The sequence below is a fragment of the Euprymna scolopes genome, chromosome 32, assembly GCF_053919585.1.
Source record: "Euprymna scolopes isolate OS-2025 chromosome 32, ASM5391958v1, whole genome shotgun sequence".
Classification (NCBI taxonomy): Eukaryota; Metazoa; Mollusca; class Cephalopoda; order Sepiida; family Sepiolidae; genus Euprymna; species Euprymna scolopes.
Genome location: NC_136513.1, coordinates 91,262,746 through 91,286,327, shown reverse-complemented (window position 1 = coordinate 91,286,327; position 23,582 = coordinate 91,262,746). Strand labels below are relative to the sequence as shown.

Here is a 23,582-nt window from a genome sequence, read left to right as displayed (position 1 = left end):
AGTGGCTGCCAACCCTAACCTTCACGCACACAAATTTACCTTTAATGCCTAAAGAAAGTAAGTTGAGCAGCAAAATGTCTGTCCACATTATATTTAAACTTCTGTTAGTACAGTCAGGAAAGCAGGAAACAGGGAGGGAATTCCAAAGTCTAGCAGTCCAAAGGAAGAAACAATTAAAGTAGAAGACTTTCTAGCATGTAGGGACGTCACCAGCAAAGGGATGGGACTTTGCTGCTTGGTGGGGTAATCAGGAGTATGCACATTGATGGGGGCACAAGTGCTATGAGTTCATCAGAGCACACTCTCTTTAAGTACTTTTTTTTTTTTTTTTTTTTTACACAGGAATTACCACTTATCAAGGCCCAGAGGTCACTCGAGGATAAGGGTTAATGGTTATACATTAATCAATGTGATTATAGCGTAGTAAACATAAGTAGTGGGAATTTTGTAAATTTGATTACTTAGGCGGGAACGGTTCATCAAGAACTTGTTTACATTGGACTTGAAGACAATCAGATTGTAGTCAGCTGGAAAGCAGACAATCGGAAGAGAGTTTCACAGACATGCAGTTCTAAGAAAGAAGTATTGTTCATGCAATCTACATTTAGGTTTAGGCACGGATAAAGAGTGTTGATAGTGGTTTTGGCTAGACGAGTGTTTTTTGTGAAAGTTGGGCGAGGGGGGACCAAGCATAGATTGAAGCTCAGATGAGTACTTGCCATGAAAATAACGATAAAGCAGAGACAGGCTCGCAGCGTCTCTTCTGTGGAAGAGAGGTTGCAGGGAAGAGAAAAGGGCATCCCTCACTAAGCTACAAAGTCTATTTTGATCTCTGTCAAGGCAGGATTAGCTGCTTCTAGCAGCTCCAGTCCAGATGTGGCAACAGTACTCCATCATTAGCCATACCTGGCTTTCATATAGGTAGAAAATTGCACCAGGAATGAGATATCTACTGGAGTGGTAGAAAGATCCCACCATTTTTTTCAGCGACCTTGGCAACAGATTTGATATATGTGTTTCATTTCAGGTCAGAAGTAATGGTCAAGTCCAGAAGATTGTCAAAACATGAAGCCTCCCCAAGATGAGAGCTATTCATTCCAATTGATGTCAGATTGGCATAGTAACATCCTTATTGACATGCAATATGGTTTCCGTTCTTTAAGATCTACACCAGATGTGCTAACGGTTATATCACAAAGGATTAGTGAATCTCTCGCCATCAAAAAAACGTGTGCACAGACAAGCGATGACATTTGAGAGGTCAGAGGGAAGCATCACGATCACATTTTATTTGGGAAAGTACCCTGAAATAAATGTTGTTTTAACAGAAAAAGTGAGCTGAGTTATTACTTGTCTTCTGTTTCTTGCGACATATTCTGCTACAACGTGTTGGGTCCTGAAATGTCTACATGTTAACGTGTGTGTAAACGTGTACTAAAAAGAAGTGATTACGCACCATAGAAATTGGCCTTAATGTTCTTAAGAGGAACAATGGTATCGTAACCAAGTATTCTCGCATGAATGATCGGAATATAATCTTCAGGTCCATCGTTAATGGTGGAGTCTTGCTCTGTTTTCTTTTTAATCATTATTGTCTGAAAATTAAAAAAATCTTTTTAAAAGTGTGAGTAAATAAATCAAGTATACTGGTGGGATTTTCTTCAACAATTAATCCCACGACCCCCACCAAAAAAAATATAGGATGCTTTAAAAAAGTTTTTAAGTTGAAGAGGTACAAGTGCAACAAGTTTGCCAGGGCATGTTCCCTGCAAGTAATTGTAAAACAAGCACAATGGTGTATGACTGCAGTGATGGGATAGGGGATTGAGCCTGGAAGACAGTGCGAGACTAGTGGTTGGTGCATCAGCCTATATACAACAATACTCCATGCATAAATTAACAGTAATGTAACGACTAAGGCTATGATTCTCAGGTATATATCCATTGATATCTTATATGTTTTTATGTAGAGTGATGTGGTTCTCGGTTGATTAATTGTGTCTAACTGTGTCGGATATATACTCAAGAGTCAAAACAATGAAAAGAATATGCAGTTGTCATAGCCCTAGTAATGACTCATTCAAATCCTTTAATTTGTAAGCCGAGAAAGATTCTTAAAAGTTTATTTTTATAATTTAATTTCAGTCCAAAAAGGTTTTCATGTGGCATGATCTTCAATGTCTGCCGTTCCTCGCATCTCATCTCGCATTGTTTTTGTGTGAAGACGCAATAACTGCTATCTCAGAATTAAAGCAGTGGAAGCAACTTTGCCTTTCCAGAAAAGAGTTATTTCCCTTTGACCATATAATTGCCCTAACAGGTGGTTTTGTAGAGAAATAGGATACCGGCATGTGTAAAAAGTTTTCTATCCCAGTATAAGGATTCTACCGTCTGTGCAGCAGACTTGACAGCATCTTCTATTTATTTATTCCAATTCGTGTTGCCTGAAAATGTCAGACTAGGGAATTTAAATGCTGGGCTCATGGGTAGAATGCTATCCGTCATGACAAAGCATTAACCGTGTAAAATTAGAATATTTGATATCCTGTTTACCAAGATTAGTCCTTGTTGTTCACTGCTGTCTCTAATAATTTCCAAACATGGTCTCCATGCCAAAGATAATGAAAGAAAGATTGAAAATATAGAAGAATATCATGGAAGCAAAAGGTCTTAGAGTCAACACTGGAAAGTCAAAGGTGATGATTAATGACCTCATTTAAAAATAGAAACTATTTTGGAAATACAAAAAAGTGGTTACTCATTCTGTCCTATGCTATGCAGTCAAGAACTGAATGATTACTAATGTTTTCTCGTCAGGAAGTGGGTGATCATTTTAAGTTACATTTATATGATATAGTGAAGCCCCATAATAAAACCTGAAATATTCTCTATTTTCTTTTACGATTTTTCTAATTATTTGCAGGATGTTGACATGTAATTGCACACAAAAATAAAAAAACAAAATCTCATTTGAATTTTTCTCTTTTTTTTTTACTAATGAGTTACCACTAATGAAGGCCAAAAACCACTTGAGGACAAGAGTTAATGAGATAGATAGATTGATAGTTGAATGTTGTTGAATATTATGAGAGGATTTGAAATCTTCATGTACCACCAACTTTAAACAACAACCAACCCAAAAACAGCAATTCTCCCTCACGTTATCTTAACCATTGATTACAGAATGTGAGGACTAAAGGATAACATAAGGAGGCAGCAACAGTAACAAAGCTGTCGAAAATAAATCCAAAATACACTTTCAACTGTCCATAATTTTTCTGGATATTTTTTAGTTGTGTTTAATTAAAGCATAAAATTTTATATAAATGAACCAATTTTGAGAAAAATAGAAGACCAAGGGAATAACAGAACAATAGTATAACAGAATAAGAAAATAACATAATAAAGTAACATAAAATTAGGGAATAACAAACTAAGGGAATCAAAGAATAAAGGAATATCAGGATAAATGAATCATATAATCAAGGTTGCATAGACTAAAGGAATCACAAAATAAGAAGATAATAGATTAACAAACACACTTATAATGGAATAACAGACTAAAGGAATAACAGATTAAAGGAATACATATATAAGAATATGTGGATAGAATAAGGTTTTAACAGACTACAAGAATAATAGACTGTGAATTATAGAATAAGATAATAATAGAAAAGGGGAATCACAGAATGAGCAATCATAGAATAAGGGAATACAGACTAAGTGAATAATAGAATAGACTAAGCGAATAATAATCATAAAATAAGGGAATAACAGAATAAAGAATAGTGACAAGAATATATGTTTATTTTGATTAAGATTTGGAAATCAAAACGTTTTTTGCTTTCAAAGAAAAAAAAATTTGGTACCATTTACCTGATGCATAGCAAGTCCAAGACATGCTAGAATTTTCTCTGGTGAATCTCGAAGTGCCGACCTTAAATCAGGTAAGTCTGATTCTATGACTGAAACAGAGAAAAATCAGTAAACATGATTTTTTTTTTTTAACAAATGTACATGGAGACTTTGGCGCTCAAATTTTCTGTTTTGAAGTTTTGTTATTAAATAAAAATGAAATAAAAATGAAATAAAATGAAAATTAAATTCGTGCAAATGTAGAATAGTTATTTAAGAATTTAAGAGATTCCCAAGTTTCGCCGACAAATTACAGAACTTGTTGAGATATGCAGACAAATAAATTGTGAAGACAAAATTTTCAAAACCCGACCTTTTTTGGCAGATTTTTTTGTTTGCAGATTTCTGATTTGTATCCGTTTTTGGGTAAAGACATAACCTACCTTCTTCCATTTCGGCAAAAATCATTTCCTACTACTTCCTTGCACCTTCTTTTAATATTTCATAAATATTCCAATGCCTTCAGCCTTTATGTACAGTTCCCAGTTAATATTTCATAAATATACCCAATATGCCAATGCCATCAGCCTTTATTTACAGTCCCCAGTTAATATTTCATAAATATACCCAATATGCCAATGCCATCAGCCTTTATTTACAGTCCTCAGTTAATATTTCATAAATATACCCTATATGCCAATGCCTTCAGCCTTTATTTACAGTCCTCAGTTAATATTTCATAAATATACCCAATATGCCAATGCCTTCAGCCTTTATGTACAGTCCCCAGTTAATATTTCATAAATATACCCAATATAACAATGCCTTCAGCCTTTATTTACAGTCCCCAGTTAATATTTCATAAATATACCCAATATGACAATGCCTTCAGCCTTTATGTACAGTCCCCAGTTAATATTTCATAAATATACCCAATATGCCAATGCCTTCAGCCTTTATTTACAGTCCCCAGTTAATATTTCATAAATATACCCAATATGCCAATGCATTCTGCCTTTATTTACAGTCCCCAGTTAATATTTCATAAATATACCCAATATGCCAATGCTTTCAGCCTTTATTTACAGTCCCCAGTTAATATTTCATAAATATACCCAATATACCAATGCCTTCAGCCTTTATGTACAGTCCTCAGTTAATATTTCATAAATATACCCAATATGACAATGCCTTCAGCCTTTATGTACAGTCCCCAGTTAATATTTCATAAATATACCCAATATGCCAATGCCTTCAGCCTTTATGTACAGTCCCCAGTTAATATTTCATAAATATACCCAATATGCCAATGCCTTCAGCCTTTATGTACAGTCCCCAGTTAATATTTCATAAATATACCCAATATACCAATGCCTTCAGCCTTTATTTACAGTCCCCAGTTAATATTTCATAAATATACCCAATATGCCAATGCCTTCAGCCTTTATGTAAAGTCCCCAGTTAATATTTCATAAATATACCCAATATACCAATGCCTTCAGCCTTTATTTACAGTCCCCAGTTAATATTTCATAAATATACCCAATATGCCAATGCCTTCAGCCTTTATGTACAGTCCCCAGTTAATATTTCATAAATATACCCAATATGCCAATGCCTTCAGTCTTTATTTACAGTCCCCAGTTAATATTTCATAAATATACCCAATATACCAATGCCTTCAGCCTTTATGTATAGTCCTCACCCCCTAATCAAAAAAAGCACTGAAACCTTACATCTAACTCCAGGTAACAGCAGAACTCCTCTACTCCAAAAAAATTGAAAGAATAATAAATAAATAAAAATCAATTTATTGCTCTCCACACTTCATTAGCAGTTCCTACCGTTCCCCCACTGTTTAAAATCACATAGTATTCATGACCCAAATAAGATCTTCTCAGCATGGCTAACCTACACTGGCTTTTACTAAGAATGGTGCACCTTCTCTAAGTGATATTACGTCTAGTAACAGCACAAAACTGGATACTCCACCAGACAAGATAAATTTTTGTCCTGGAATCCAGTAAGACCAAAAGACCACAAGAAAACCGTAACATATTTAAATGGTTAAGGGGGAAAGAAATTACGTTTTCACCTTCTTTACCAACTCAGTATTTGATAGATAAAAGAGAACTTTAATGGAATATTAATATCTATGTTTCTCATCTAGAGATCAAATGTTAGCATCTTTTACTGACTGAAGTCAAATGAAACGAGAGACAAAACAAACCAGAATGAGCGTGTTAATAGAGAATGTGTGGGTATCAAAACATATCTTAATTGACTTGATACTCGAAATGTGCAAAATTTTATATTTTTAAATACTGTAACGCTGTTGCATGCACCGGGTAATACCAATTCACCTTTTTGCTTTACGGCATATCAACCCTTTTAAGGTCATTTAATGCCGAATCCAGTGATTTTGGAGAGAAATTTTTTTAATAGGATATATATTTTTTTTTTTTTTTCAAGTGAGTTTCTATTTAGCCCATACTTGGGGCCCTAACAGGTACTACCACTCCAGGTCAGAGGGTGGCTCCACACTACCCAAAGCCCACAAAGCTGGGGCCTCACCATCAGATATAGTTTAAGGTCATATCCAGGACTTCATAATGTTTGGTTGTTTTGAAGAGAAAAAGTGTTTTTTACTTTGCAAAATTTGATTGAGCTTGTGCATTTTAAGTATCTTCAAACAGCAGATCTCACACAATCAGTACCTTCACTATGGGTTATGAACACTAACTGCAGATATTAATGTACAACGTTGACCCGAAAGGTCATGGGGTCGTCTAGTATGAAGCAAAAATGTCACTTACATTTGTCTGCAAGCAGATCTTCAAAGTTGACAATAAAAGAACCTTTTCTTTCAATCTCAGCCTACAACAAAAAAAAAAAAATAAAGAAAATATTGAAAAAAAAAGAAAAGAAAATATTGAAGAAGAAAAAGAAAATATTAAAAAAAGAGAGAAAAGAAAATGTTGAGAAAAAGAAATTAAAAAGAGAAAAAGAAAATATTGAAAAAAAGAAAGAAAATATTAAAAAAGAGAAAAAAATATTTAAAAAAAAATAATTGAAAAATAGAGGAAAAATGAAAATATAGAAAAAAAGTGAAAAAAGAAAATATTGAAAAAGGAGGAATAAAATATTGAAAAAAAGGGAAAATATTGAAAAAAAAGAAAATATTAAAAAAAGGAAAATATTGAAAAAGGAGGAAAAAACTATTGAAAAAAAGAGAAAAAGAAAATATTGAAAAGATAAAAAACATAAAATATTGGAAAAAATATTGAAAAAGAGGAAAAAGAAAATATTGAAAAGAAAGAAAAGAAAATATTGAAGAAGAAAAAGAAAATATTGAAAAAAGAGATAAAAGAAAATGTTGAGAAAAAGAAATTAAAAAGAGAAAAAGAAAATATTGAAAAAAAGAAAGAAAATTTTAAAAAAGAGAAAAAATATTTTTAAAAGAATAATTGAAAAATAGAGGAAAAAGCAAAATATTGAAAAATAGAGGAAAAAAGAAAATATTGAAAAAAAGTGAAAAAAGAAAATATTGAAAAAGGAGCAAAAAATATTGAAAAAAAGGGAAAAGAAAATATTGAAAAAAAAAATATTGGAAAAAATATTGAAAAAGAGGAAAAAGAAAAATATTGAAAAAGAGGAAAAAGAAAATGTTTAAAAAAAGAGGAAAAAGAAAATATTGAAAAGAAAGAAAAGAAAATATTGAAGAAGAAAAAGAAAATATTGAAAAAAGAGAGAAAAGAAAATGTTGAGAAAAAGAAATTAAAAAGAGAAAAAGAAAATATTGAATAAAAGAAAGAAAATATTAAAAAAGAGAAAAAAATATTTTAAAAAAAATAATTGAAAAATAGAGGAAAAAGCAAAATATTGAAAAATAGTGAAAAAAGAAAATATTGAAAAAGGAGGAAAAAAATATTGAAAAAAAGGGAAAATATTGAAAGAAAAAAAGAAAGAAAATATTGAAAAAAGATTAAATCATGCACTTCTTTTTTCTGTGATTTGTTATTTGATAAAAATTCCATGAAATATAAAATATCATCATCTTTAATTCAGCATCGGTTTTACATACCAGCATGCATTGGATAGCTTTTAAAAATTCATGCCCAAACTAACCTAATTCTGGCCAGGTCTTTATTTATCCCTCTTTCTGGCCAGCCGACTTTCTTAAATCCATCTATATCATTTCCTCTCATATTTCCCTTGGCCTTCTCCATAAACTGAACTTGATAACTCAACTCTTCTACATTTATAAACCTATGTACTCTCGTCCCTTTCATCATCATCATCAACAACAACAGGGAGGTGACAGTGACGAAGAGGTTGAAGACTGAAAACCTGGACGTGTCAAGATCGAATCCAGTCAAGTTAGGATTAGTAGTCCCTCTTGTATGCATCCGATGTCTTTCTAGAAAGAATTCTATTGAGTAAGATATCAGGGAAATGAATGCCAACAATTTTGACTTTGATGCTCAACAACAACACAACAACCAGCATCATCATCATCATATTCAGTTGAAAATCCATTTTACATGCTGGCATGTATTGGACAGCTTTTAGAAATTGATTTCTAAACTAACCTGTATCTGAACAGGTCTTTATCTATCCCTCTTTCTTTCCAATCCCTTCTTACCAATTCTTGCCATGTTTTTTTCTCTGTCCTTCTCCTATGAACTGAACCTTGTTACTTCAACTGTTCTACATCTACTAACCCAAGAATTCTCGTTTATTTTTTTCAATGTGACCATACCATCACAGTCTACTCTTCTGCACAATTTGTCTAGCTACAACAGCCGCCAACAACTTCCCTCAGTCTCTATCTGCGCCTAAAACTAAATGGAAGTTTCATGAGCAAGGTTTTTTTCCTAGAACTGTCCGTCTGTGGAACTCAATACTGTGTCTGCTTCCCAGCTGACTATAACATGATCATCTTCAAATCTAATGTGATTACACTCCTATTGAGCCATCTTTCTCCTAAATAATGTAGGCTCTATCCAATTTCCACCATAACTGATCATATTGTCTCACCATCAACCTAGCACTTAACCTAGAGTGGTGCCTCCAGACTTTGGTAAGCAGTGATCTCCTCTAAGTAAAAAAAAAAAAAAAAAAAAAAAAAAAAAATGGAGTTTTATGTTCTGCACACATTTCTTTGTACTGTGCTACAATGGTATCACCAAGGCAAAAAAAAAAACTTCTTGAACAACCTCAAGTGTTTTGACCTTCAATATAATTTCTCTACATCTGAATTCTCATCCAGAGCATAAAAAATTACCAAAAATGTAAAGAAATACTCACAAGATCATAAACGTTTGCCCAATTGTTAAAATATTTTTCAAATATTTTGACTCTTTTAACAGTCAAGGACTGGTCAGAGTAAACTGAAAGAAGAAAGAAAAACAAGATTATATATATATATATATATGTAAACATACCTATCATATATATAAGCATACTCATTATATATGTAACCATACCTGTCATATATACAAGCATACTCATTATATATGTAAACATACCTATCATATATTCAAACATACTCATTATATATGTAAACATACCTATCATATATATAAGCATACTCATTATATATGTAAACAGACCTATCATATATACAAGCATACTCATTATATATGTAAACATACCTATCATATATACAAGCATACTCATTATATATGTAAACATACCTATCATATATTCAAACATACTCATTATATATGTAAACATACCTATCATATATACAAGCATACTCATTATATATGTAAACATACCTATCATATATACAAGCATACTCATTATATATGTAAACATACCTATCATATATTCAAACATACTCATTATATATGTAAACATACCTATCATATATATAAGCATACTCATTATATATGTAACCATACCTGTCATATATACAAGCATACTCATTATATATGTAAACATACCTATCATATATTCAAACATACTCATTATATATGTAAACATACCTATCATATATACAAGCATACTCATTATATATGTAAACATACCTATCATATATACAAGCATACTCATTATATATGTAAACATACCTATCATATATTCAAACATACTCATTATATATGTAAACATACCTATCATATATACAAGCATACTCATTATATATGTAAACATACCTATCATATATACAAGCATACTCATTATATATGTAAACATACCTATCATATATTCAAACATACTCATTATATATGTAAACATACCTATCATATATATAAGCATACTCATTATATATGTAAACATACCTATCATATATATAAGCATACTCATTATATATGTAACCATACCTGTCATATATACAAGCATACTCATTATATATGTAAACATACCTATCATATATTCAAACATACTCATTATATATGTAAACATACCTATCATATATATAAGCATACTCATTATATATGTAAACATACCTATCATATATACAAGCATACTCATTATATATGTAAACATACCTATCATATATTCAAACATACTCATTATATATGTAAACATACCTATCATATATATAAGCATACTCATTATATATGTAAACAGACCTATCATATATATACAAGCATACTCATTATATATGTAAACATACCTATCATATATATACAAATATACTCATTATATATGTAAACATACCTATCATATATATACAAGCATACTCATTATATATGTAAACATACCTATCAAATATATACAAATATACTCATTATATATGTAAACATAGCTATCATATATATATATATATATATACAAACATACTCATTATATATGTAAACATAGCTATCATATATACAAGCATACTCATTATATATGTAAACATACCTATCATATATATACAAATATACTCATTATATATGTAAACATACCTATCATATATATACAAGCATACTCATTATATATGTAAACATACCTATCATATATATACAAGCATACTCATTATATATGTAAACATACCTATCATATATATACAAACATACTCATTATATATGTGAACATACCTATCATATACATAAGCATATTCATTATATATGTAAACATACCTATCATATATATATACAAGCATACTCATTATATATGTAAACATACCTATCATATATATACAAACATACTCATTACATATGTAAACATACCTATCATATACACAAGCATACTCATTATATATGTAAACATACCTATCATATATATATACAACCATACTCATTATATATGTAAACATACCTATCATATATATATACAACCATACTCATTACATATGTAAACATACCTATCATATATATATACAACCATACTCATTATATATGTAAACATACCTATCATATATTCAAACATACTCATTATATATGTAAACATACCTATCATATATACAAGCATACTCATTATATATGTAAACATACCTATCATATATACAAGCATACTCATTATATATGTAAACATACCTATCATATATTCAAACATACTCATTATATATGTAAACATACCTATCATATATATAAGCATACTCATTATATATGTAAACATACCTATCATATATATAAGCATACTCATTATATATGTAACCATACCTGTCATATATACAAGCATACTCATTATATATGTAAACATACCTATCATATATTCAAACATACTCATTATATATGTAAACATACCTATCATATATATAAGCATACTCATTATATATGTAAACATACCTATCATATATACAAGCATACTCATTATATATGTAAACATACCTATCATATATTCAAACATACTCATTATATATGTAAACATACCTATCATATATATAAGCATACTCATTATATATGTAAACAGACCTATCATATATATACAAGCATACTCATTATATATGTAAACATACCTATCATATATATACAAATATACTCATTATATATGTAAACATACCTATCATATATATACAAGCATACTCATTATATATGTAAACATACCTATCAAATATATACAAATATACTCATTATATATGTAAACATAGCTATCATATATATATATATATATATACAAACATACTCATTATATATGTAAACATAGCTATCATATATACAAGCATACTCATTATATATGTAAACATACCTATCATATATATACAAATATACTCATTATATATGTAAACATACCTATCATATATATACAAGCATACTCATTATATATGTAAACATACCTATCATATATATACAAGCATACTCATTATATATGTAAACATACCTATCATATATATACAAACATACTCATTATATATGTGAACATACCTATCATATACATAAGCATATTCATTATATATGTAAACATACCTATCATATATATATACAAGCATACTCATTATATATGTAAACATACCTATCATATATATACAAACATACTCATTACATATGTAAACATACCTATCATATACACAAGCATACTCATTATATATGTAAACATACCTATCATATATATATACAACCATACTCATTATATATGTAAACATACCTATCATATATATATACAACCATACTCATTACATATGTAAACATACCTATCATATATATATACAACCATACTCATTATATATGTAAACATACCTATGATATATATATACAAGCATACTCATTATATATGTAAACATACCTATCATATATATACAAGCATACTCATTATATATGTGAACATACCTATCATTATATATATATATATATATATATATATATATATATATATAAGCATACTCATTACATATGTAAACATACCTATCATATATACAAGCATACTCATTATATATGTAAACATACCTATCATATATATATACAACCATACTCATTATATATGTAAACATACCTATCATATATACAAGCATACTCATTATATATGTAAGCATACCTATCATATATATATACAACCATACTCATTATATATGTAAACATACCTATCATATATACAACCATACTTATTATATATGTAAACATACCTATCATATATATACAAACATACTCATTATATATGTAAACATACCTATCATATATATACAAGCATACTCATTATATATGTAAACATACCTATCATATATATACCAGCATACTCATTATATATGTGAACATACCTATCATTATATATTATATATATATATATATATATATATATATATATATATATATATAAGCATACTCATTATATATGTAAACATGCCTATATATCATATATATACAAGCATACTCATTATATATGTAAACATGCCTATATATCATATATATACAAACATACTCATTATATATGTAAACATATCTATCATATATACAAGCATACTCATTATATATGTGAACGTACCTATCATATATATATATAAGCATACTCATTATATATGTGAACATACCTATCATTATATATATATATATATATATATATATATATACAAGCATACTCATTATATATGTAAACATGTTGAATAGGAACTGTTGCTGTGCATTATCCTGCCTTGATAGAGTTCAAAGCTGGTTTCAAAATTTAGTACGTGATGCCCTTTATTCTTCCCTGCAACCTGTTTCCCACAAAAGAGACATCTCTTGCTCTATCATTATTTACATGGCAAGTGCTTGTCTGAACTCCAATCTATGGTCCCTGCCTGCCAAACTTTCAGAAAACAAAAAGCACTCGACTATCTACAACCGCTCTCAACAATTTCCCTTACTCTCTATCTGTGCCTAAATCTAAACACAGCTTCCATGAACAAAGCTTCTTTCCTAAAACTACCCACCTGTGAAACATTGTTCCACTGGTGTGTTTCCTGGCTGACTACAATGTGGTAGCCTTCAAGTCCAATGTAAACAAGTTTTTGTTGAGCCGTCCACTTAAATAATCCAAATTCTACTCAATCTACACCATTAACAATTACAACACTACCACCTTACATTCATTAATCATTATCCTTGAGTGGTCTTTGACCCTTGATAAGTGGTGATTTCCTTCTAAAAAAACGAATAAGTCAGGTGGATAGAAAGTTCTTTTCCATTGCTGGATTAAATATTACGGTTGCTTTTTGTATTATTTTTGCGCTTCGAAAAAAAATAAAAAAATGGCGATAACAATAGCAAGATAAAAATGGAAATATCAATGTTACCTTCATCTGGAAAATATAGAATCCATCCTTTGTACGGAGAAGCAATGTATAACTGACTTTGGACAAGCGTTGGTCTTGAACGCTGGGAAGAAGAACTACCTAAAAAAATAAAAATAAGACTTTCTCATGTATCGTCAAAAACAATAAACAACATTCAAATTAATTTTTAGACGTATCCATATAAGGTTGGTTGGTTGGTTGTTTTTGTTTTACGGCATATCAACCCTTTTCGGGTTATTTAATGCCGAATCCAAAGATTTTGAAGAAAATTTTTTTTAATAGAATATATTTGTTGTTTTCACATCGGTTTCTATTTAACCCATAGTTGGGACCCTAACAGGTACTACCACTCCGGGTCAGAGTGGACCTGGGAGCAATGGTAATTAAAGGGTGGCTCCACACTCCCCAAAGCCCACAAGCTGGGGCCTCACCACTTGATATAGTTTAAGGTCATATCCAGGACCCCTATTGAGGGACTTTTACCCTCTGCAGGGGGGCAGTCGGCGTATTCTAATGCCCCACCGATCGGGCCAGTATCCGTATAAGGATGTTAGGTCGGCCACACTTAAGTTTTAAATTGTAGTGTTAGATTTCTGATTAACCACCAGGATATATGCATGACATTGGAACCACAGAAGCCATACAGATGAGAGCTATGAAATTAGTCCCAGATCTGCATAATCCGTCCTACGAAGAGCATCTGAAGCAACTGGACCTTCCAATTCTGGTGTTCTATCGAATGAGACGGGATACCATCCATGTCTCAAGATGCTTCCTTTGAAACAAGATTGTGAGACCCATGGACATTCCTTATGTTTGGATGAGCAGCGACATCGGAGGGGGGCAGCTGGGTCTGTTCGAGCACACTTCTTCTCCCAACGTATGATGAATGTATGAAACCAGCTATCAGAAGAAATAATATCCGCAGAGTCACTCAATACCTTTAAAGCCAAACTCGACAAATATTGGAGGAATCATCCACTTTGCTTTGACTACAAATCTAGAGATGATGTGTATTGAGAGACTGTAATCTCGGGTGTATTAAGGTGTGTTCCTTCTCACTGTATATTGTATTGTATTGCATTTAGATCCTCAGTGTGGGCAACCAAAAATACAACTGTGAATTACTTAGGACTTCTATCCAGTCATGGCTGATGGAACAAGAACATGCTATCCCTATGAATTGAATAAAGGGTTCCGTTCAAAATTCCATGCAGATTCCTGAGTGCAACAAGATACCTCTGAAGAAAGTCGGAGGTTACATCTCCCGAAACATTGTGAAAGTGACACTCAAGATGAGAACGGGAGTCGGAAGAATTCAAACAATAAAAGTATTGTTAGATATTGAATAGGTAAATCCGAATACCAAAATTTCTTAAGAACCTAAAGAGCTTCGCCATCAAAATATATTTTCTCCACATCTAAATTCTCATGCATCTTCATCGGCTTAAACATGCTGCACACAAACTTGTTATCATCACCCAAACAGGCGCTACCAGATCAGGCTGTCTGAAGGTACTGGCTTCCTGACCTAAAAAAGCACCCAAACTGATGTTATCGCTTTTTTCCCCGCTTTTCCGTTTGTAAAACTCAATCATGTTCTGCAAAATCAAAAATTTTCTTTTACAAAACAACCAAATCAAACAGTATAACCCACAATGAGTTAACATGTCAATAAACAAAACCCCAAACCAAGCACCATAAATGGTATCGAGCTATAAATAGATGGTAACATTTAATGCTAGTAAGACTAAGCTGCTCTCCTTTAACAATTACAAGAAACCTCCCCAACCACCGATATCCATGACAAATAACAGCCTACTTAAGAATTCTTCTTTCAAACTCCTTGGCTTAACATTCACAGGATGTATGAACTGGAACAAATATATTGAGGAGATTGTGAATGCTGTTGCAGGGAAGTTGGATTCTCTCTATCATGCTAGAAAACTACTCATACCTGAGAGTATCCTGTATCTACAAAGCACCATTCGCCTATAAATAGAGTATTATTGCCACATCTGGGCTGATGCATCTACCACTAGCCTCTCTCTCTCGGATAGGATCCAAAAAAGAGTCTCCAATCTAATAGGTTCCAACTTTGTCAACTAAACTCCAACCCCTGTCTCATCACTGCATTGTTGCATCCCTGTGCCTGTTTTACAAATATTTTAATGGAATGTGTTCTGATGAACTCATTGCACTTGTGCCCCCTCAATGTACATATCCTCAACAAACCCACTTAGAAAAAAAAAATCATACCCTTTCACTGTTGAGATCCCTAAATTCTACTACAATAATTTCTTCCTTTGAACAGCTAAACTTTGGAATTCCTTTCCTGCTGCCTGCTTCCCTAACTGTACTGATATGCAGAAGTTTAAATGTAATGTAAACCAGCATCTTGTTAACCTTTCGTAGAAAGGTCCCAAATAGTAGCCTCTTACATCCAAGTGGCAATATGCCTTCTTTTGGGTGAGCGCGAGTAAACAAATAAATAAATAAATAAACAAATAAATAAATAAACAAATAAATAAATAAACAAATAAATAAATAAACAAATAAATAAACAAACAAATAAACAAACAAATAAATAAACAAATAAATAAATAAACAAATAAATAAACAAACAAATAAATAAATAAACAAATAAATAAATAAACAAACAAACAAACAAATAAACAAACAAATAAATAAATAAACAAATAAATAAATAAATAAATAAACAAGTAAATAAATAAATAAACAAATAAATAAATAAACAAATAAATAAATAAACAAATAAATAAATAAACAAATAAATAAACAAATAAATAAACAAATAAATAAACAAATAAATAAACAAACAAATAAAAAAACAAACAAATAAATAAACAAATAAATAAATAAACAAACAAATAAATAAACAAACAAATAAATAAACAAAGAAATGAATAAACAAACAAATGAATAAACAAACAAATAAATAAACAAACAAATAAATAAACAAATAAATAAATAAATAAATAAACAAATAAATAGATAAATATTTGAAGATACAAAGAACTTGAAGCATAAAACCTTTTTCCAAAATTACTGGATTCAGTATCAAATAACTCAAAAATCATCGTTCAACGTACCACTGCACTTCCGATGTACCAAACTGATAGAATTTTGGATTCAATAATTTGGAGTAATGGACTCAGTACTCCTATTTTCTTGTTAAAGCTGAAACTAAATGTGCTGTTACTTCTACTATGGCTGTTGGTGTAACACAAAAAAAAAAAAAGGGAGAAAAAAGAAAGTAATAAAAAAAGGCAGTACAGCAAAGTGACTCCGTAACACACAAAAACAATCTCCACAGATTCTTGTAACTGTCTGTCTGGGTTTTCCCTGTGGCCTCCTTTTATGCATTCAAGCAGCAAGATTTCGCACACAAGTAGCGAGATTTTGCATCACTTTGCAAGACTGCTTCGTTTTAAAAGTTGTAAGTGTTGCCATCGTGATTTTTTTCTTCCCTCCCCCGACAGCTTGATGACACACGGACGCTTTAACAGTAAACCATTTTCTTGGTTTCCACAATTTTCCCTACAGTTTGTATTTCTTCCCCCGGTCAAGAACGGTAATCATTTGCTGGTTAGTAATGACATTAATTCCTTCAATTACTCCATTCATGACAAACTCATGAACTCACACTCACACTTGAGCTTACTAGTACTCCAACGTATTGAAACATCTGAACTTCAATAGCTTTGCCATTGAAATATACTTTCTCCACATCTGATTTCTCATCTGTCTCCATTGCCGTACACTTCTTTCACACAAACTGCATCAATGATCTTCCAAAACACATCCTTAGATCATTCGTAGGCATTTATAATGACAACACTACCATCTATGGCAGCACATTAAAGGATGTAAACAACCAAGTTCTTTCTGATGCTCTCTCCTTTGATCTTGAGCACGTGGTACAATGGGAAAAGAAGTGGTTCGTTATTTTTAATGCATCTAAAACCAAGCTTCTATCTTTACGTAATCAACGCTCTGATCCCCATCTGGCATCAATTGAAATGAATGGCTCTCGTCTTGGGGAGGCTTCATGTTTTGACAAGTTTCTGGGTTTGACCTTTACTTTTGATCTGAAATGGAATATGTAAATCAAATCTGTTGCCAAGGTCGTGCGAAAAATGGTGGGATCCTTCTATCGATCCAGTAGATATCTCTGATGCAATTCTTTACCTATAGAAGAACCAGGTACGTCCAAGAATGGAGTACTGTTGCCACATCTGGCCAGGAGCTGCTAGAAAGACCTTATCTTGCCTTAACAGAGTTCAAAATAGACTTTTTAGCTTAGTAGGGGATGCTCTTTTTTCTTCCATCCAACCTCTTTCTCACAGAAGAGACGTTGTGAGCCTGTCTCTGCAAGTGCTTGTCTGAGCTCCAATCTATGGTCACCCACTCATCAAACATTCACGAAAAACACTCGTTTAGCTGAAAACACTATCAATAATTTCACCCACTCTTTATCCGTGTCTAAACCTAAATGTAGATTCCATCCTTAGAACTGCACGCCTGTGGAACTCTCTTCTGTTTGCCTACTTTTCAGCTGATTACAATATTCTTGGCCTTTTGGCCAAGATCAAAGTGTAGTAATCTAATGAAATTGAATTTTATTTTTTCACACACACACACACACACACACAAAATAAAAAAAAATTAAAAAATGCATACACAAACACACAGACAACTGTTTATAAATTGTAAATATGTTTTTGACTCTTAAACGCTGGGGATTTATTAGTTAGATTAAGATCCATAGAGTGAATGAGGTATTTTGGTAAATGTTGTCAGTCAAGAGTAAGACTCCAAAGTCTACATTTATTACTTTTAATCACTTTAGTCACAAAGACCCTGAACCCTTCCCCTCCCCAATCTCTTGTAGGGCCTTGTGCCTAATTTTGTTGTTTAAAAATCTTTTGTTTTTTACTTAATTGTATTCTCAAAATTTTTAAAAGCAATAAAATATATAAACAAGATCAAAGTGTAGTATCTGTTCTTCAGATGCAGCACTTCCATTTCTCGTTCTCTTTCGGCGGAGGAGAAATCCTTCACGACTGAGACAATTTTTATTTTTGTACCTTTTCTCCACGTTAAAAAACGACCCTGGTGTCTAACTCTGTCTCGTGGGGAGGCATTGTGAATAGGTACAATATGGTTGTCTTCAAGTCCAACGTAAACAAGTTCTTGATGAGCCGTTATCCTTAAGTAATCCAATTTACCAAATTTACACTACAAACGATTCCTATGACATTGTCCCATTGACTACTGTACACTCTACACAATAATATGCAATGCATACGTAAGAACAGGTTTTTCTGAATTATTTACAGATCAAGCAGGACGCTTCAAATCCAAGATTATTACTACCACCACCTTCAGACTAGAAACAAGTCGCAGCAAAATCAAGATTTGTACAGATTTTCAATTTCCTTTTTTCAAGGACTTTTCAGAAGATTTTCTCCAGACAAAATTTCAGTTTTCAAAATAAAATTTTGTACATAAACTATGATATAACAAACAAACAAAAAAACTTAACAAACAACAGGTCGGGCCAAGATCAAAGTGTAGTATCTGTTCTGATACTACACTTCAATTTTTTGTTTTCGGTTAGTGGAGGAGAAATCCTTAACAACTGAGACAATTTTTATTTTTGTTCCTTTTCTCCACATTAAAAAATGACCCTTGTGTCTAACTCTGCCCTCGTGAGAAGGCAAAGTAAATAGGAACAACAGGAAAAGTCATTTTCACTTATCTCTTTATTCCACTGAAGTAGTTTTAAAGGGTCACGCAGTTATTTACATGTAGTTCTTTAATGTGCAACCAAACCGGTCACTTATTTACGGCTTTTGTTGGTTTTGTGTTTAGTGCCAGCCATGTGCAATTTCAAGGCACTTTCACCCATTTTTCTCAAAGCAAATGTCTTTTTACATAACCAACAAAATGTCTGTTGGCAATCATATTTACATTCTGACTCACTTATATTTGGCCAGTCAAGCGTGATTAAATGTTATCATTTTTCCCATTGTAGATTGGTTTACACTGTGTTCGTTTTACTTTAAAATTTTGAATTTACGGTATTGTGGATACAAGACATCCCTTTATCACGAAACTACATGTTCATAAGATAGTTTTGTGAAAAAGGGGCATAACTCTTGTATCTACAATAATCCGATGCAATTTCAGAATAATTTCTTTTGATTTTATTTTTCATATTTAAAAAAAATATTTTAATGGTATTTTTTAATAATACTTTTAATATAATTCAATAGAATTTATTTAAATTTTAATATTTTGACAAATTTTTACTGGTCATAAAGAATACAATTTTCAAGGCCTTTTTTAAGAAATTTTCAAGACATTTTCCATATTTTTAAGAATTTTTAAGGTAAAAATAGAAATAAGGCCTTTTTAAGACAAAAGTCGAAATTCAAGAACTATTAAGTTGGTGTGAACCTTGAGCATGGTGCTGATTTAGAACTGGCAAAAAATATGTACCTTTCAAATCTAAGATGGTGAACTATAGAAGGAGCTGATTATTATTACCATCATCATTAGACTAGAAGCAAGTCACAGCACGATACTGATTTGTACCTGGCAACCCTTAAGTGATGTAACACAAATCTGCCGTTGTCGTTCTTCACCATCATACTCACCTGATTGCTGCATCCCTCCACGGTTGTTGCCGTAATGGTTATAGTAACTGCCACCACGCCATCTGCCTCTTCCTCTTTTCGTCCATCTACCATACCCTCCTCCTCCTCTGCCACCTCTCGTGTAACCGCCACCTTGCGAACTGGTACTTGGACCATTCATTGCAAGTTTTTAATGTCCTAAAATAAAGTTTGTAAAAATAAAATTAATAACATTTTCATGATAATAGGCAGAACATTAAAGGAAGAGATAATACTAATAAAGATATATATATATATATATATATATATATATATATATCGCCAACCTGATAGGTCCTGAACTGTCATCTAGGCTTCAGCCTCTGTCCCATCAACGAGATGTTGCATCCCTCTGCCTGTTCTACAAATACTTTAATGGTGAATGCTCTGACGAACTGCAAACACTTGTACCTCCCCAACATAACTACCCCCGACAAACCCGACAAGCTACTAAGTCTCATCCCTTTACAGTAGAGATCCCTAGGTGCAAGAAAGCCTTTTACTCCAATAGTTTCTTCTCCAGAACTGCGGGTCTTTGGAACTCCCTTCCGGGATTCTGCTTTCCCAACTGCAATGATATGCAGAAGTTCAAGTGTAATGTTAACAAACATCTTTCTACTCATCTCCCTTCATAATGACTCCGCTAATTAAGTCACTGATAGTAGCCCCCTACTTCAAAGTGGCACTGTGCCTTGTTTGGGGTGAAAATTGAATTAAAAAAAAACATATATATATATATATATTTATATTTTACAAGGGTTCACCATTTATCAAGGCCCGAAGTATGGATCCCTTTGTTGCATAGCAACAGTTCACTACACGGCGACCGCATCCCAATGAAATGGTGGACGTTTGAGCCTTCAATTGGTTCCTTGTTTGCTTGGACAGGCCTTTTTGACACTAATAGGATTCGTCCCCTTCGGTGAAGTAAAGCAGTTTTTACATACTGACAATTCTGTGGACAAGAACTCAGAATGCTTTACCTTCGATGCTGTACTTGCATCGACTGCTGAGGTCAACCCATCTCACCTATGTTTTGTGCTGGAGTCTCAGGGCACCTATGAAGACCCTCTAAAGGATTTCTTCCCTGAAAGTGATGTACAAAGGGGTTTGGAGATGTTCAGTGTAGAGTCACTGGGTATTGAAGAACAGGAACTGTCTAATTATGATGAACAGAAGATTGCTCTCTTTCGACAGTCTATTTCATTTAAGGATAACAAATATTACGTTCAGTTGCCATGGGAGGACGATAAGATCTCTTATGTTCCTTCCAACCATGCAGTGGCTCTGCGAATATTGGAACGTGTCGTGCAGAGATTGGAGAAGAGGCAACTTTATCATGAATATTTGAAGGTTTTCCATCAGCAGGAACGGGATGGAATTATAGAGATTTTCGTGCCTCCTCAACGGTTCGGAGAGTGTTCTGGATTCCGCACAGGCCTATCCTGAAATCGGACCCTACCTCCACCACTAAGATTCGGCCAGTGTTCAACTGCAGCCTCAAAGTTGGTGACTCTCCTTCCCTTAACGAGGCTACCTACCAGGGAATAAATCTTACTAGTGACCTACTAGATTTGTTACTTACCATTCATGTTAATAAGCACGTCGTGTTAGCAGATATCAAGAAGGCCTTCTTAATGATCTGTCTGAAGTTTGAATCGGACAGGAATAAGTTCTGTTTTTTCCTAAAAGAAGGAGGTCGTCTATGCTGCTTCAGATATAACACAATTATTTTTGAGTATGCCTCTAGTCCATTTATATTAAATTATGTCCTTAAATACCATGCAGCTCAGTTTCCCATGGATAATTGTAGATCCATGATGGAGAATCGGTTTTACGTGGATAATTTGGTTATGTCGCACGATGATCCCGATGAACTGTGCCGGTTATATACACTCACCTGGGAACGATTGCGTCAGGGAGGATTCGAACTGCAGTCCTGTAATTCTAACCACATGGCGATTCAAAACAAAATTCGGGAGCATGGTTCCCTGAGTGACCATGGCAACAAATGGGAGAAGGTGCTCGGATATAGATACTGTCCTCTCTCAGACACTTTTTGTGTAGCAGCTGTTAAGCTCGACTCTAGTGCCTTTACAAAGAGACGGATCCTCAGCGAGACAGCTAGAGTCTATGACCCATTATCATTGTGCCTACCGGTTTCGTTACGTGGCCGTATTTTGTTGAGTGAACTTTGGAAGAAGGGATTGGGATGGGATGTAACGGTCCCACCAGAATACTTGTCCTTATGGAAGAAGCTTTCCCTTGATCTCTCTGAGCTGGAGACCGTCTCCTTCCCCAGAAGAGCACTCAGTGAGAATGAAGCTGGCAAACTTTTTCTTTTCTGCGATGCATCTCCAGAGGCATATGGCTTCGCAGCATATGTAGTGCAAAATTGCCAATCTGGTCTGGTGTTTGCAAAAGCTAGGGTGGCTCCCTTAAAAAAGAAAACTCTACCCACCTTAGAACTTATGGCCGTGTTTTTGGCTCTTCAGTGCCTGCCTACTTTGTTGAGGAATTTTGGAGAGTTCTCTCCTTCTGAGATTCATGTAGCCACAGATTCGCAGGTGGTCCTCTCTTGGCTGATTTCCGGAACAATTGTAAGCAGAAACCTCTTTGCCCGGAATAGACTGAAGGACATCCAACAGATGAGTGCCGAGTTGGAAGCCACACTAGGTTTCCCGCCCTCATTTTGTTATGTCCCAACGACTGAGAATCCTGCCGATTAGATCACTAGGGGGTTAACTTTGAAAAGGTTCAAGGCTTGCCTCCAATTCTGGTGTTCTGGTCTGGATTGGTTAAGTAGCAGGATCAGTCCATGGGCTGCACAGCAGTTGCCATGCCTCAGCCAGCACAGCCAAGTGGTGGCCCGTTCTTCTTGGAAT

The 23,582-nt window shown here is 33.0% G+C and overlaps 2 protein-coding genes across 2 annotated transcripts in view; one reads left to right on the top strand and one right to left on the bottom strand.

The window, feature by feature from the left end:
* The window catches only part of LOC145256488 (DNA helicase MCM8-like), a 129,888-nt gene that overhangs the window by 101,630 nt on the left and 4,676 nt on the right, over nt 1-23,582 (bottom strand). The window contains exons 2-7 of the mRNA XM_080115434.1: nt 20,680-20,856; nt 13,994-14,092; nt 9,166-9,248; nt 6,672-6,732; nt 3,877-3,965; nt 1,457-1,595 (exon numbers count right to left, since the gene is read on the bottom strand). Coding sequence (XP_079971560.1) covers nt 1,457-1,595; nt 3,877-3,965; nt 6,672-6,732; nt 9,166-9,248; nt 13,994-14,092; nt 20,680-20,839 — 631 coding nt within the window. The 5' untranslated portion in view covers nt 20,840-20,856. The remainder of the gene's footprint in view (nt 1-1,456; nt 1,596-3,876; nt 3,966-6,671; nt 6,733-9,165; nt 9,249-13,993; nt 14,093-20,679; nt 20,857-23,582) is intronic.
* Nucleotides 22,518-23,426, top strand: LOC145256182 (uncharacterized). The gene has a single exon (XM_080114770.1). It carries the CDS (start codon nt 22,518-22,520, stop codon nt 23,424-23,426), a length of 909 nt encoding a protein of 302 aa, XP_079970896.1.